This window comes from Aegilops tauschii, chromosome 2 (genome assembly GCF_002575655.3).
Source record: "Aegilops tauschii subsp. strangulata cultivar AL8/78 chromosome 2, Aet v6.0, whole genome shotgun sequence".
NCBI lineage: Eukaryota > Viridiplantae > Streptophyta > Magnoliopsida > Poales > Poaceae > Aegilops > Aegilops tauschii.
Window position 1 is genome coordinate 627,923,488 of NC_053036.3, and position 15,689 is coordinate 627,939,176.

The 15,689-nt window shown below is 45.6% G+C and overlaps 2 protein-coding genes across 4 annotated transcripts; one reads left to right on the forward strand and one right to left on the reverse strand.

Annotated features, from left to right (window-relative positions):
• Positions 1–913: 913 nt before the first annotated feature.
• LOC109732756 (pentatricopeptide repeat-containing protein At3g50420) lies at positions 914–7,643 on the reverse strand. 3 transcript variants are annotated; one of them, XM_073509343.1, is made up of 6 exons: positions 4,931–7,643; positions 4,461–4,636; positions 4,170–4,267; positions 1,598–3,230; positions 1,362–1,493; positions 914–1,185 (listed from the first exon to the last, which is right to left on the reverse strand). In XM_073509343.1, exon 1 carries the CDS (start codon positions 7,606–7,608, stop codon positions 5,419–5,421), a length of 2,190 nt encoding a protein of 729 aa, XP_073365444.1. In that variant the 5' UTR covers positions 7,609–7,643; the 3' UTR covers positions 914–1,185; positions 1,362–1,493; positions 1,598–3,230; positions 4,170–4,267; positions 4,461–4,636; positions 4,931–5,418. The 3 variants fall into 3 exon arrangements, with proteins under 3 accessions (XP_073365444.1, XP_020147534.2, XP_073365443.1); XM_020291945.4 differs by having other exon boundaries at positions 1,598–1,937; positions 3,145–3,230; positions 4,461–7,643; XM_073509342.1 differs by having other exon boundaries at positions 4,461–7,643.
• A 2,830-nt stretch (positions 7,644–10,473) lies between these two features.
• On the forward strand, positions 10,474–14,886 carry LOC109732759 (peroxisome biogenesis protein 22). The gene is made up of 8 exons (XM_020291948.4): positions 10,474–10,810; positions 10,900–11,082; positions 11,175–11,222; positions 12,403–12,459; positions 12,551–12,652; positions 12,792–12,857; positions 14,264–14,365; positions 14,462–14,886. The coding sequence occupies exons 1-8, from the start codon at positions 10,700–10,702 to the stop codon at positions 14,558–14,560; spliced, it is 768 nt and encodes a 255-aa protein (XP_020147537.1). The 5' UTR covers positions 10,474–10,699; the 3' UTR covers positions 14,561–14,886.
• The last annotated feature ends 803 nt before the right edge of the window (positions 14,887–15,689 follow it).

Sequence of the window (15,689 nt, forward strand, 5' to 3'; positions counted from 1 at the left end):
TCCATAATTTGTCCTAAAAATTTTAGATGTATACTCTTCACCGGACGGAGGGAGTATATGCATCAGTTTTTGTTCATACATAACTTTTGGTCGGCATGTATATTTCATAAAGCCACCATTCAGATCATGCAGTAACAAAAGAATGGTATGCTATTAACTCAATACGATATGCTATCTCTTCTTCTTTATAATCTTACATTAAAATCTGAATCTCGGGCAGCATGTATGTTTGTATTAGACGATGGGGCCTTCCTCCAAATAAGCATGTAAAGATAATAAGAACAGCACACATATGTTGATGGAGGCAAAAGGAAGCAGACCACATATACAAGTTTTAATGGATATCTAATCTACTCCATCCGTTCCTAAATATAAGTCTTTTTAGACATTTGAAATGGACTATAGCATACGGATGTATGTAGACATATTTTAGAGTGTAGATTCGCTCATTTTGTTGCGTATGTAGTCACTTGTTGGAATCTCTAAAAAGACTTGTATTTGGGAACGGAGGGAGTATTAGAGACCATGCCTAGTTGAAAAAAAAGCAACAAGCAAGCACAAGACGCACCAGCTTATGTTTTAAACCACTGCCGGTGCCATTGACATGCACAAGATTACATTACAAAGGTGTATAGCCTGTCGTATAGGCATCAGCGTTGATTCTAAGAATTGTATAGAATGATGTATTGGGAAACACAACAAATCTTGCATCCACTCTCAACAATGTTGCAGCCAGGGAGTTAACCATAGCAAGATTAAGACAAAGGAATGACCATATTAATGAAAGACAGGTTCTAAATGATATTAAGCCACAAGAACTTTGCCTCCTTGGACTGTAGATGCAAATTGGATCTGCAGTAATTCATTGTAATAGATGAGAAAAATTCGAGAGGATCAGAAAAAAGCTCTAAAGTTATTGAAATGGAGCTCGAAGCCTAACCATCAACAAATTGCATGCAAATTTTACAAAGCCTATATCGTAACTCATAACAAAGCATCTCACTATTTCTTATGAATCAGATACAATGATTATGAATCATGAACATATTCACCAGGGGTCAAGCAAGAACATATTTGCCGAAAAACAAAGAATGCAGCAAAAGGGGCCATGGACGCCATGCCGAGCGATCGCAGTAGACATGGATCGCGCCACCACAATGCCCTTGACACCTAGGATTTTAGCACCTGGGAATATATAAAGAAAATCAGAATAAAGGTGAATCTATTCTGAACTCGAAGAAACCAAAGTGTGACAAAATAAAGGGGAAGCAACAATTCTCCTCAAGAAATGGTGCTGATAGGTAGAACATATTCCTTTTCATGTACTGTGGTGGAAGAGTTGCAGAAGAAATCAGGCTCACCTATCTTGGAAGGGTCCGACTGCTCTAGGGACATCAATCCGCAATATCTCCAACCACTCAGAACCAAAACAATATGCCCTATCTTCAGTTCCAGACTTCCAGTCCACGGAAACTGTATGGGCCTAAATTAATCTTCAGCGAACATGGGAAATAATAAATAAGAAAAATGATTATCCCTGGAAATGCAATACATGTTGCAAAACAGTCAAGATCGTCTGAAAAAATACACATCTTACCCTGCTGCTTGCACTCCTCGACGACCTGCTCCTTCTCCCCGTCGTTGGCCGCCTCCCCTCCCCTATAGCCACACCCCATTGCGAAGGAGCACTGCTGCTTGCACTCCTCGATGGCATGCTTCTTCGCCCTATTGTTATCCGCCTCTCACTCCCAACAGCTCCACCCCAAACAGCGCAAGGTCCCAATTCATATTCAGAGCTATTTGAAAAGTTTTGGTCCCAAATATAGTTTTCACTTTTAGTCCCAACAAAAATATAGATTTGTTCTGCATGTAATTTACATGACATGACGATGCCATCAACATATCCATCCATTACAACATGAACATTTAAAAAAAATCTGCAGAAAACAACTGGATATATAAGGGAATGAACTAAACCGAAATAAAAAAAAACATGGCAATCTCTTTGCATAATCTGGAATGCAAAAAAGCATAGCTGCCAACTCAAGCTCTAAATTAACCCAGACCTTTGCTACTTCTAGTAATTGTAACTATAACCGATAAAAATTATCATCTGAAAAGTCAAACAAAATTGTTCCCAGTTCTCAATTGAATGCCCATATCCATAAAACTGAAATGCTTCACAAAGTATGAAAATGCACTGAAATGTGATAATGCTTTCTAGTACTCACTGCCTAGAACTCAGGTGATCTAAATTAAAAAAAAAAAATAGGTAAAGCAGATGAAGCTAGAATTGGGCGATCATCTTACTTTTTTTTGTAGGATATCTGAACATATCTTTGAAGCATAATCTCTGAACATAAACTTTGGACAAACCAATGATATGAAAGCAAGCATTGGAATCAAATATGATCTAAGCAGTTGAAAAAGAACGGAGGGAGTATCTAATAACATAGAGATGCTATTAATCAATATAACTTAAATGAGCATGCTATTTTCGCAGAGATTGGTTTTTTTAGCACGTGAACTAACCATAAAAAAAACATTGGTTTTTTTAGCACGTGAGCTCCCTTCGGGGCACTGGACCAAGCAAACCACAACAACTCTTAATCTCCTAAGAGCAGGAGCCTAACATACTTTCATAAAACCACAGTCCAGATTATACAGTCACAAATAAACGCTTTGGTTTTCGACTGGCACAATTATTATTTTCCCCTACCGCAAGCCTCTGCCGGCAGCTTTAAACTGAACCAGCAAGTTAACATGTGATTTATTTACAAAGTAATGATATAACAGCCTAATTTCCCAAGGGCAAGAGTCCAATATACTTTCAGAATGTACAGTTTCGATCATGCAGTTAGAAATATACTATACGGTAGTAACTCTACGTGACTTGTTGCTCAATTATCTTTAAAAAACGAAAAATCAAGAATACGGCTAATTAATAATTTAGCACGTCATTTATGAGTTCCTCCACAGCCTCCTTTGTCCTGAAAATTACACAAAGAAAAACCATGCTTTTCTAATCTGAAGCACCCTTTCATGGTCAGGCTAACCAATCTTTACAGAGCGACATACACAAACAAAAACAGGAAGGCAGAAGGGATTTTTAGGTGGGTTACAATCTTGAAACAGGTAGTTCACCTTCCATGAATAAATGCGAACAAGCCCTACAAGGAAATGCCCTGATAACTTCAGAGCAATTCGAACCTGAGGGGACATTATGCACTCTGAAAAAAGCACAAAACGTGCATTAGTACACAAGGTAAAAAACTTACAGAAAATGAAAATGATAGTGCAGAACTACCAAATTTAAACACAAAGTCCTGAATGTAGGATTGCAAGGTGGCCATGAACGCCACCTGTCCACCACCTTTTTCTTTTAAAAGCCATTTGCTGCCTACTAATAAACAACAAGTAGAAGAAAAAAAATGTGTTGCCCAGAAAACATGCTATTATCAATATGTAACCGACCCTATTTGCTTTGTCTATCGTTTGACTCCGGCAACTCATGGGCGACTCTGCCCCCTAGCCGCCACCATACCCCGTTGATTTTTCACCGCTACTATTGACCTGATACGGTTTCACTGCTACTATTGACCTGATACGGTACGGCTGTCAAATCCAAAAAGTTTGTAGAAGACTTCGATGCATTGTTTCTACCAAAACATGTATGCAAGGCATAAAGTGATCTGGTGCCTTTTCTAGGACATACTGTAATGTAAATTTGTAAGAGAATGTGGTATAAACACAAACTGAAAGCTTTGTTAAATATACTTTAGAAGAGACCATATTAACAGAGAGCATGGTTATTGCCATGAGATCAGGCTAGTCTACTTATCAAGGATCCACATTATACATATAAACATATCTTATCATAACATGCTAATATAATGTATCTTCTATAAGGCACATATATCTTTTCCTGAACCACATTCTACAAGATAAAAATGAGTACCCTATTTTCATTGCCTGCACAAACATGCCTTCACCCTGTGAGGCCAAAATAGCCTCTAAAGGCCGAGACATTGGATTTGAAATATAAGGATAATTAGATTTAATGCGCGTAGAACTCCAGCCACATTAAGTTCAGAAAGAGAGAGAGAGACTAAGAGACTAAGAGACAGAGACAGAGACAGAGTAACTAACGGTGCCAAATCCTAACTTACCTTTATTCCTTGGAAGAGTCAATGTCCCCTCCTGGGCCCAGTGCTGCAGCCGTGGCTCCCTCCTAACCTGCTGCACTGCTGCAGCTGTGGCCCTCCTCCTAAACAACGATGGATCGATATGGTTACCCAATCATAAGAAGTCACTTAATTTAGAACATCAGCATTATTTAGTTGTCTTGATTGATAAGGGTATGAAAAATCATATGTACTAAGTTCAGAAACCAAAGAAAAATAATTAATGAGAGAGTCTAAATGCCCGGTAACATTAATGTGTAAACTCAGGAAGCTTACATGATTGGGAAGGGCTTGACTGGGACAGGTAACTGTGGTTCATACGGCCATGCCCTTAGTTAAGGTGTACATTTTTGTCTTCTGTTAGAACAATTCCAGTATAATCTCTGGGATGTCTTACTCTGTCTCCTTTAATATTCAGCAGCGCGTGTCTTTCCTAGAAGCAGCGAGCACACCTGACAAATGATTAATGTGTAAACTCAAGAAGCCCTTGTCAAAATAATCTACTCAACAATCAACATCAATTTCTTTGAAACACTAAAAAAGGGCACCACAGGGCATTTAGGTATCTCTGCTCTATAAAATTATAGCTCAAAATTCTGCTGGCGATCACAGATAGACTGAAACAGAACCAAACAGACATATTATGCAAGAGACACCAAAGCATCGGCTCAAACTTCTCTATCCCTTTTGATAAGCAGACTCGAGCAATTGTTTGTCAGCTGATCAATCCAGTGCTTAGTATGTACCTAGTCTCTGGCGGAACCAAACATAAGTCGGACTTATGCTTGTTACTGTGTTACTTCCACCTCGGTAACTTGTTTGATGCAGTTTGACTGTAAACCTTCTTTGATCCAATGGTGGTAACAGTGCTAAGTTGGAACCTTAAATTGATAGATTGTCCCTTGATAAGTAAACCTTCTCATTTCTTTTGCTTAGCTGTTACACCCAAATTCTTATTATAAGCCAGATTAGTAGCCGTGACAGAGGAAAGCAGTCAAAACCGCTTTTAAGTTCTAAGCAAAATCTGTTCATGGCAACTTAGCCACTTGGTAGCAGATCATTTTCACAACTATATTTTCAATCATTAGGGTGGCCCTTTCCAACCTTCAGCACTGCAGAGAAGACAAGCACCGTATTTTTAATCTTAATAACTCACCCGAGGGTCCTTATCAATAATCAATCCTCAAAGGAAAGCAAGTCAAATGCTCTTTCACTGAAATATATTCATGGCAACTTAGCCACTTGAAAGCAATTCATTTTCAGAACTATACAACAATTCCATGTTCCCCTTAAGTCGAAGCAACTCGCCACGACAGTCATCGATCTGAGAGTGGCATTCATCATCTGCTGAGAACACATGAATCGTACTTTTTATCTCGATCCAGCTCAGCCCAGGTTCCTTCTCAACCATCATTCCTCTGATCTTTTTCCTAATTTCAGCTACAACGTCCCATTTGCCTGCAGCAGCATAAAGGTTTGAAAGCAATACATGTGTCGACATATCATCTGGGTCTTGCGCGAGTGCCTGTTCAGCGGCATGAATACCAACAGACAAATCATTTAATGCTACGCAGGAACTTAGCAGAATTCTCCATAGTTCAGGACATTTCTTGGCAAATGGGGATTTCTGCAGTAAATCAACTGCTTCCTCCAATAAACCTGCCCTACCCAACAAACTCACCATGCTAGTATAGTGCTTGAATCCTGGCATAATACCATCCGTCATCATACAAAACCAGTAGAACTTCCCTTTCTCAACTAGTCCACAGTGGCTACATGCTGAAAGGAGGGAGATGTAAGTTACATGGTCAGGTTGCAGCTCATCACGAATCATCTCACCAAATAACTTAAATGCCATTTCTGAATTGCCGTAATTGCCATATCCCCCTATCATGGAATTCCAACACTTTAAATCTCGCTTTGGTATGGTGTAGAACACCAAATGGGCACCTTGGAGAGCACCATTTTTAGCATACATATCAAGCAGGCTTCCGGAGGCACAGATATTCCCTTCATAACCACTTTTTACCACTTGAGCATGGAGCATCTCTCCTTGCTTAAGACCTGCAAACTCTGCTGTGGAGTTCAAAGCACTGCTGAGAGAGAAGCTGTCGACCTTGTACCCTTCCTGAAGCATGCTAATGAAATACTTCAAGGCTAATTCAGCTTCGCCTGACGAAGAATGGCCTGCAACCATCTCGGTCCACATAATTACATCTTTCTCGGGAAGGGAATCGAACAAAATTCGTGCTGAGCCTGACTCCCCATTTGTAAAATACATATTGATCAATGTATTACCTACAAAGACACTGGTCTCCAACCCAGCTTTGACCACTTCAGCATGAAGTGGCATTCCACTATGCATTGCAGGTAAAGCAGCAGCAGCAGACACCACAGCTGCAAATGTATACTCATCAGGGACAACCGGTTCGCCAAACCGCGCATCCTTGAGCCGTACAAAAGCATCCATGGCACTCCATCCATCCCCAGTACCAGAGAACCCAGCAATCAGAGTATTCCATGACACCAAATCGGGCGTCTCAATCCTGTCAAACACATGCAACGCAGTGTCCAGATCACCGCAGCCGGAGTACATGCCGAGCAGCGCATTCTGCAGCGGCGTGTCAGGGTCAAGCTCCTCCGACTTCACCACCCAGCCGTGCAGCACGCGCCCCCCGCGGCTATCCCCAGCGCGTGCACACCCACTGAGCACCGACGAGAGGGTGCTCTCGGTGGGTGCCAGCCCACCCCTCACCATGCTGCAGAACTGCCCCAGGGCACGCCCGAGGTAGCCATACCGCACGCTGCAGTGCATCGCGCAGTTCCACGCGACCACGTCCGGCGTCGCCATTTCGTCGAACACCCGGTTGGCGTCCCGCGGCGCCCCGCACTCTGAGTACATCTGCAGCAGGGCGGTGGGCACGATGTCGCTGGCGAGAAAGCCGAGCGCCGCGGCCTGCGCGTGCGCCAGGGCTCCCGCGCGGCCGTCTCGCAGCTCGCCGGCGGCGCGGAGGACGGCGCAGAGGCTGGGCGCGGTGGGGCGGAGCCCGGACGCGCATAGCTGGCCGAAGAGCCGGAAGGCCTGCGGCGCGTGGCGCGGGGCCCCGCGGGAGAGGGCCGAGAGGACGGTGTTGAAGGAGACGACGTTGGGGCGCGGCGCGGAGCGGAGGAGCGCGACGGCGTCGGGGAGCGCGGAGAGGCGGGCGTAGAGCGCGAGGAGCTGGTTGACGATGAAGGTGCCGGGTGTGGGCGCGGAGGGCGTCGAGGAGACCACGAGGAGCGCGTGCAGCGCGCGCGCGCGGCGGAGGACGGCGCGGCGCGGGGAGCTCGGGCAGGAGCGGTGCAGCGCGTCGGCCGCGGCGGAGAGCGCCGGCTCCAGCGGGTGGAAGCCGAGGCGCGACGGGTGCGGCGGCGGCGGCGGCATTGGTGGAGCGGTGGCGGGGTCGCGCGTTTCATTTCGTAGCATAGCGACCGGTCGCACCGTAGGGAAGTTCTCCTCGACTGCAGCAAAGAGCAAACCATGCTAAAGATTTCGAACTTATAAATCAAGATTGAATTAATAACATGGTGTGGTTCCTAACTTAAATTCAAACTAGTTTTAGCGTATTCAATTTTTGCATACAAGCATGACCAAGTTCTAGCATATTCACGCGAGATCGAATCGTTTTCATGAGAAGAATACGCGACCAACCAGGCAACTGAAAAACCCTAGCAGCCACCCGTCCTTTGCCCCTCTCGCCGCCACCAGGGCACGTCACCAGGCAAAGCCCGCACGGTGCCTGCCACGGCGGGGAGGTCTAGATCGAGGAGTCCTATTGTGGAGGCGATGCAGGGTGCTCGAGCGGAGGCCTTCATTGGGAGGTGTGCGACGGCGTCGTTGGTGAAGTCGGCGGCAGCCGAAGGGATCCAGCATCTTCATCAATGGCCCGCCCTGGATGGGTCATCAAAGAAGAGGGTGTCGGTGCATGGTTTTGTACGACGACAAGCTCGACATCAGACACGGACCAGTCGTACAACGACATAGGTGATCTTTCGAGGTTTTCTTCAAGGAGTCTTTGTGTTTGGCTTGGGATGGCAAAACAATGACGTTGTCCCAGTGTAGGAATAATGTTCTCCTTGTTCTATCCCGTTCCATTGGTGTGTTTTTCACCGGCAGAGGGCGTGTGGAGATGTCTCTCCTACGGTGTTATGAGATCCGATCGGTTTAGGTTTTCGGTGGACCCGTCTGAATTTGACCAGCTTTCATAGTCTTTGAGGTTTCTACACGACCTTGTCGTCGTTTCTTTCTCTGGGCGGCGTTTTGCTTCACATATCGGGGCCGTTAGCGATTTTCTTCTACGAGCTCCTGGGTTTCAAAAAATTTGCTCCGCTGATGCCGAGGACCGGAGGCGGTATTGAGCTATGCTCACGCGTGCCGCCGGTGGAGCGGGAGGAAGAAAACTCCCCCTCCCCCCATTTTTTCATAAGGTTGTGTTTCTAAGGATCTGTGATACTTAACTTATTGCATTAGGCCTTTGCGCAAAAAAAAAGGTTCTAGCATATTCAAAATCCATACCACTTGGTTTGGTAAATTTTGTGAAGTGATGGGAGTTTAGAGCACGGAGTTTCGGTGGGATTAGATATATGATGTGGCTTTTCATTCCCTCATTTTTTGGCATACGGTGGAAATTTTGTGGGGACATTTGAGGAAGAAGTTTAGGAAGTTTATCGTGTTTGGTGGGTGAGAATTGATAAGAGATTAATAAAGTGATGAAAACATAATTGCGGTCACCCGCAAAAAACATAATTACAATGAAGGATCAATATTAAACCATAATTTATTTCATTTCTCACCCTTTTAAAAAACAAGTAGGACCTTCCCTCTGATGTTTAATCTTTTTTAATTCACCTAAATACCCCTCCTTATCTTTCATGTCCACTAAATCAAGGAAAGAAATGATCAGTTGGCAGTTTTCTCCCATATCCGTTGACGGCTAGGGTAAACTACCCCCCCCCCCCCCCCCCCGACTTTGCTGGCGAGCCCGTGCATTCAGCTCCCCTCTGGCTGCCGCTCCGATGGGCCGTGGCGGGGAGGGGAATCCCGGTGCCTCAGCCCCGGTTAGTAGTTTTGGTTAGGATTTTTTAGTCCTCGCAGGTGTGGCGCTCGGGCGGATTGTTCCGCTTTTACTTCGTGTTTGTCTTTCGGGCTCCGATCCTCCTCGCGTTTGTCCATCCAAACGTATTCAACGGAGCTCCTGTGTAGATTTCTGCTGTCTCCTTGGGGCGGTGAGGTTAGCGTTTCTCACCATGTGGAGAGGTTTTGTTCCAGGTGTTTCAGGTCTACTCAAGGGTTCAACACCGACGATTGCAGTTCCAAGGCGTTGGTCCTTAGGGGCACGTTCATGAAAACTTCCCAACTATCATTGACAAGGTCAAGCCGGCTGCGATAGGGGAGCAGCGACAGTGGCGTGTCGGCGGCTTGTCTGACGGCAATAGTGATCGTTCAGTGGTCTCGGAGTCTCAATGTAATTTTTATTATGTTTGAAATGCTTTGTACTTCTATGAACTTTGGTAATAAATATGGATCATTTTCACACACAAAAATTGAACGAAAAACCGTATACACCGGCGTACACTCCCCCGATTGATGGAGCTTCTCGCGTTGCTGATATCTACTCCCTCCGTTCCATATTAGTATTTTTTATGAAAAGATCAGATCTGTTATAAAATTTCACCGAAAGTACAAAGTATTTCAAAGAGCCTAATCTCTTACTACTGGGAAAAAAATCATATGGATTAGTTGCATGAAAGAACAACCTATATGAATTTTGGACGATTCACTGCTTTGAATCGAAAAAAACTATGTACTCCCTCCGATCCATATTATTTGTCGTTCAAACAGATGCATCATGTATAGAGCGACATGTAATATGGATCGGAGGTAGTATTAGAAAAGGACCCCAGAATAGCCAGATAACGTTCGTTGTGGGGCACGGCAATTTCCTATGTTTTCTTGCGGCAAATTCTTCAAAATCACATAGCAATTTCTTCACAAACGCACGATAACTTTTGGGAAACAGAGGAATTGCTGCGGGGATTGCCGTGTTCGCTTGAAAGAGCTGTCATCCTCCCAACACATTGCCGCGAAAAACATTCGTGTTGCTGTGCATCTTAAGCCAACTTTCGCTTAAATAGCATTACCCTTAAAAATATATAAGTTTTGAAAAAAAAATTGATGAACTGTCATTGCGTAAAAATCTTTGAACGAAGAGGATTTTTCTTTTTCAAAGCACCGAGGCCACTCCAGCTCGGGGCCAAAAGCAGAAGAGAATGCTCTTCCTTGCCCCGCGAAGAAGATAAGCACAGGTGCTACAGGTCGCCGCGCCTCGCTGGCCCCGGTCGCCTCACACGACTCCGCGCCCCCCCTCCTCCTCCTACTCCCCTGCCAATCCGGCGACCCCCCCACCCACCCCACCTGATCGGCCGCCTCCCCCAGGCCCCTGCGCCACGCAATCGAGCCCAGGCCCCGCCCCGCAATGCCGGGCCTCGCCGCCGCCGAGCAGGACGCCGTCTCGCTGGTGCGCCGCGTCGCCCGGGCCCTCAACCGCCGGATCTCCGACCTCGTCGCCCTCCTCTTCCGCCACAAGGTAAGCGACCCCGCCCGCCGGCCTCCCCTCCCCCTCCGCCCGCCCCACCCGCCCGTCCAACCCTAACCCTAGCTGGCTCTGTCGTGCAGAGCGCGGGGTCCTTCGGCGCCGTCGCGGGCTTCGCCATCGCCGTCGTCTTCGCGTGGAAGTTCCTGCGCTCCTCCTCGACGCCCAGGCCCCGCCGGCCCGCCGCCCCCAAGCGGCCCTCGGCCGCCGGCTCGGCCGCGCCCGCCCCCGACGGCCCGGCCGAGCCCGCCGGCGACTCTGCGACGGTGGGTCATCTGCTCCGTGCTCGTGTTGCCGTTGTTTGGTGTGCGTGGGGGTTTCGGTTGCTGACAGACAGGGGTTTGCCTGTGACTGGCAGCTGACGACGCGGCAGATCGTGGCGAGGCGGCTCGGTGGGTGCAGAAGGGTATGTTCTCTTCCTCTGATTCAGTCCTCTTCGGTGCTGGGTCGTATGAAGATCAGATATGTATCGGACTTACATGGTGCAATGGCAATGCTGATGATAGATGATGCACCAAAAGGGTGATTTGTGCCTATAGGATATTGTGTTTATAACATAAATAACACTAATAGTTTTCTCCGATGGCGTTGGTGGTTGGAGTTCACGTTAAATAGTGTACTAAATGAAAATATCTAGGATCTATGGAAAGACGCTTCAAATGCATTGGCCTTACCTAGTGACCACTTGCTGTAATCATGGAACAGAACCTCTATCGACTTATTATGATGGTTACATTTCTGTGCATAGCGTACACTGCCGAGCTCATGGCTGGCACATTAATATTATGTATTTACATACATCCCACATGTATTTTTCTCTTGTTTTGGTACCTAATTGAGAGTACAATGAAATCTGGCATTTCAAGTTTCAACCATGGCAATAGTTAAATGATTTAAATAGCTAACCATACGAGACCACAGAACAAAATGCGGAGAATACCATAGAGTGTGATTAGTTCCTAGGACCCGGTGTAGAGGGACAGTCCCATAGGATGCAAAAATCTCAGTGTTTGGTTGACCAGGTGGATAAATCAACCTTGCCAACCAGATGCAAGATTCATTTGGGAGTTCCCAGGTCAGTAGGTCAGGCTTGGTGGAGGCGCCCATTTAGATGTAACTCAGGCATCTCTTTGTAGATTAGATAGTTATTCAACTATAATTAGGTTGGCATGAGCGTAGATTGAGTTTTGATAAGGGCCACTAAGAAAAAGTGAAGGCATAATAAGACATACCGTACTAAAGTTTGGCGTAATATTCTTTCTCAACTCCAGGGGTTATCCAACTCATATCAAGGCAACCAGACAACCTCTCCCCAGGACCAGGTTGAGCACAAAGCTTTTAGAGGGAAATGTAGAGTGTAAACTAGGCAACCCCTCTTGCATCCTAAGAGCCCATCCCTTGCTCAACCGCTAAGCTCTTGTTGTGGCCCTGATGCTAGCTGGCTCCTGGCAACCATTCACACCCATAATGATATGTGCTGACACACTTTAAGAATATTTCTAATACTGGTGATGCTTGAAATGAATAAATTATATTATGATTTCTTATAATAGTTTTGCAGAAATTCATAAATATTGTTCATGTAGGTCACTTGCCAACTAATCGGTATTGTATTTGAGGAGAAAACTCCCGAGGAGCTTCAGGTGCGATTTGTATGTTCTTAAGGTATTTATGCATCCCTCCATAATTTTTTTGCTAACTATCTGCTATCTGTCTTTTATGTCCTTGATGCAGAACCATGCCACTGTTAAGCCCTCAGTGGTGGAACTACTACTAGAAATATCCAAATACTGTGATTTTTATCTGATGGAAACTGTACTTGATGATAAGAGTGAGGTATAAATTTCATAGTGCATCCTTGCATCTCTTTGAAGTTTATCATGGACAATTTCTTGTACCCACACTTTAAGTTAATATTCCTTTGAATATGAATTTGACTATTTCTTAAGTATGACTGAGTGACCCGTAACTGCAGGAGAATGCTCTTATGGCTCTGGAGAATGCCGGGCTTTTCAAGTCTGGTGGCTTGATGAAAGAAAAGGTGACGACTTTGCATCAGACAACGCTATTAATTAAACTAATTCATTTGTTTCCGTTTTCTCGTGTTCCTCTACCACATCATTTCAGTGTTGCGGTGAATCATGTTAATATTTATGGATGACTCGCTTTAAAGTTTTTTCTCCAAAAATCATTGTTTGATAGGATAACTGTTGTTGATAGCAAGGGCGGAGCTTCGTTGGGGCTGAACCGGGCCATGGCCTGCCCAGGAATCTCGTGATTATTTTTTATACCTATCCTTTGCTTCGTAGCCTACTCGGCCTAGTTACGATCGATCCAAGTCTCGAGGTTTGGCACGAGCGCACACACTAGCCACTAGGAGCAGCAACTGCCAGCAGGCTACGCCGCCACCTGCAACTCGCGCAGCTCAGATCTCGCCTCGGAGAGCCAGCGCCCATCCCCCTTCCAGGCTCCCAAGTCCCACCTTCGGCCCTTGCCGGCGCAGATCGCACAGCCTCCTCGCCGCTAAATACACGCTTCCTGCTGCCTGCTCCACGGCTCTGCCCGCCTTCCCGCGACCTCCCCATGGCGCCATCCTCCCTTCGGCCCTTCCTTCCAGGCTCCGGCCTCCACACGGGCCAGTTCTGGCCCTGGCCGTCGGGATGCTGCCGCTGTGCAGCCCAGATGCGTCCGACCCTTGCCTCCTCTGACCACTGCGCAATACACTGTGCTAGCAACCAACTAGATTCGCCGGTCAGCTGTTGAGTGCCGACGCTGAGTAGAGCTCACTCAGCTCTATGTTCACCTCCTGATGACGCTGCCGCTGGGTAGTTTCTAATTATCTCCAGAGCAGCATGCTTTTGTTATGAATCGAGCAACATTAATGCATTTTATTATCAATTCATATGTAGAAATACACGATAAAGATATATTTTTCCTTTGTTCCTAACGCATAATATTTTTTGATAAGTGCATTTTAGTGTATGGAGATCATTGAAACGAGGCATAATAAGGTAGAAGATGAGTCTCTTAGTAGTAACTTGTTTGCTAACATATATGATGAAAATTGAATGAGAACAAAAGGGACCAAGGAGTGACTAATGCCTACAAAAATTTGGGCTCTTCCTTAGCTTGGCCCGCCCAGCTTTTTCTTTCAAGCTCCGCCACTGGTTGATAGAATAAACAAAATGCATGGCATATGGATATATGGTACTCCCTCCGTTCCTAAATATAAGGTTGCATATAGAACATATAATTTGACAAGGTTGCCTGTAGTTCATACATCATAGAAAGTTGTTTCTTTAGTTGAACTGTTAGTTCTGCAAAATTGGTTGAATATACTGTTCAATATTTGGTTAACATGGGAACATTTTTCCCCAGTGTATATTTGGACACTGCGTTGCTTGGGATGCATCTATATTCTTGATCGAAACATGTGTATGTTTGCAGGTACTCTTTTGCAGCAGTGAAGTAGGCCGAACTTCGTTTGTTCGACAGTTGGAGTCGGATTTCCACATCGACGCAAGCCTCGAGATAATTTCCCAACTATCTGTATGTTGCATCTTCATTTCCTCCTGGGACAGGTGTCCCTCGTCCTCGTGTGTTATTCAAGTCTGACATGGTCCCTTTTCTTTCTTTTGCCACCAGCGGTTCATTCGGTGCCAGCTATTCGTGTCCTCCATGGAAGGAGGGCAGCTCGCAGCCAATGTATTTAACTCCCCGAGCCTGGAGCAGTTCTTCTCTTGAGAAGGGCACCAAAACAGAAGGGGTTCACACTCTATAGCGCATCCGTTCTAGCTCCGAGGTGTCAGGCAATTCCGTGATGCCAGCTTCGCAGAAGAACCTCAGGATATAAAGTGAGGCAGGCAACCACTGCTGCTGATCATGTCACCGCAGCTGTCGCTGGTTCATTCAGTTGGCCTCGTAGTTGTGCTGTAGTTAATAACAATGGTAAGTTAGACTCATGAGGTTGTTGATCATGGCAGTGTGCCGAGGATGTTGTAAATCGCATGACACAAAGCACTGTCCTCTATATAAAGAGAAGTTTCTTCACTGGAGCTTCTGCGGTCGAATCGGCTTGTGTATGTAACTGTGGATGATGGTAGTATCTGCATTCATATTCCACTGAAGTGTACTGAATGAGAACTGACTAAATTTGACCGTGCTGCCCAGCTTGTCCCAGGGGTTTGAGAGTTGTACCGCTGACCAGGTTTTTCTTTAAACGCCGGATCTTTGCACGAACTGAAACAACAAACAGAAAGATTGAGCAGAATGCGCATTTGACCGAACGGTTAACTTTGTCATGTTCTTGTTGCCAAACTGTGGCAAAAGGAATAAAAAGAAGGTCTTGCTCATGTTTGGCGAAAACGACTAGTCTGCATAGGTGTGGCATTTTTGCTAAAACAGGTGTCTCACTCTCTTAACAAACAGTAACCACACATCTAACCTTTGAACGTCTAATTTAATGACTTCCTGACTTGTGAAGTAACCAGGCACGTAGAAGGAGTTCACCCACGGCTGTTGGGAGATCTCGTCTGAAGCCCAATTCGAGCACATTGCTGCTCAAATAAAGTGTTAATCAAGCCGATATGTGTCAGGTGTACACTGCACATTGCGTCTATGATTGTGTTGTGGTTGGATGGTTAGAAGAATACTGGTATCCTCAGCCCACCAGGATTAAGTCCTGATGTTTGATTTTTATTTTCAGAATTTCCAGTGATGCGCGTCCAGTGGGAGGAGATGTTTCCGTTGACTACGAGGCGCCTACAGCGACTTTGTAAAATCTACTCCCCCGTTCCTAAATATTTGTCTTTCTAGAGATTTCAACAAGTGACTATATACGAAGCAAAATAAATAAATCTATACTGTAAAATAT

Coding starts and splice junctions, on each gene's coding strand:
- LOC109732759 (XM_020291948.4), top strand. CDS start 10,700: ATGCCGGGCCTCGCCGCCGCCGAGCAGGACGCCGTCTCGCTGGTGCGC. Junction 10,811..10,899: donor CCCTCCTCTTCCGCCACAAG/GTAAGCGACCCC, acceptor TCTGTCGTGCAG/AGCGCGGGGTCCTTCGGCGC. Junction 12,653..12,791: donor TACTTGATGATAAGAGTGAG/GTATAAATTTCA, acceptor CCGTAACTGCAG/GAGAATGCTCTTATGGCTCT.
- LOC109732756 (XM_073509343.1), bottom strand. CDS start 7,608: ATGCCGCCGCCGCCGCCGCACCCGTCGCGCCTCGGCTTCCACCCGCTG.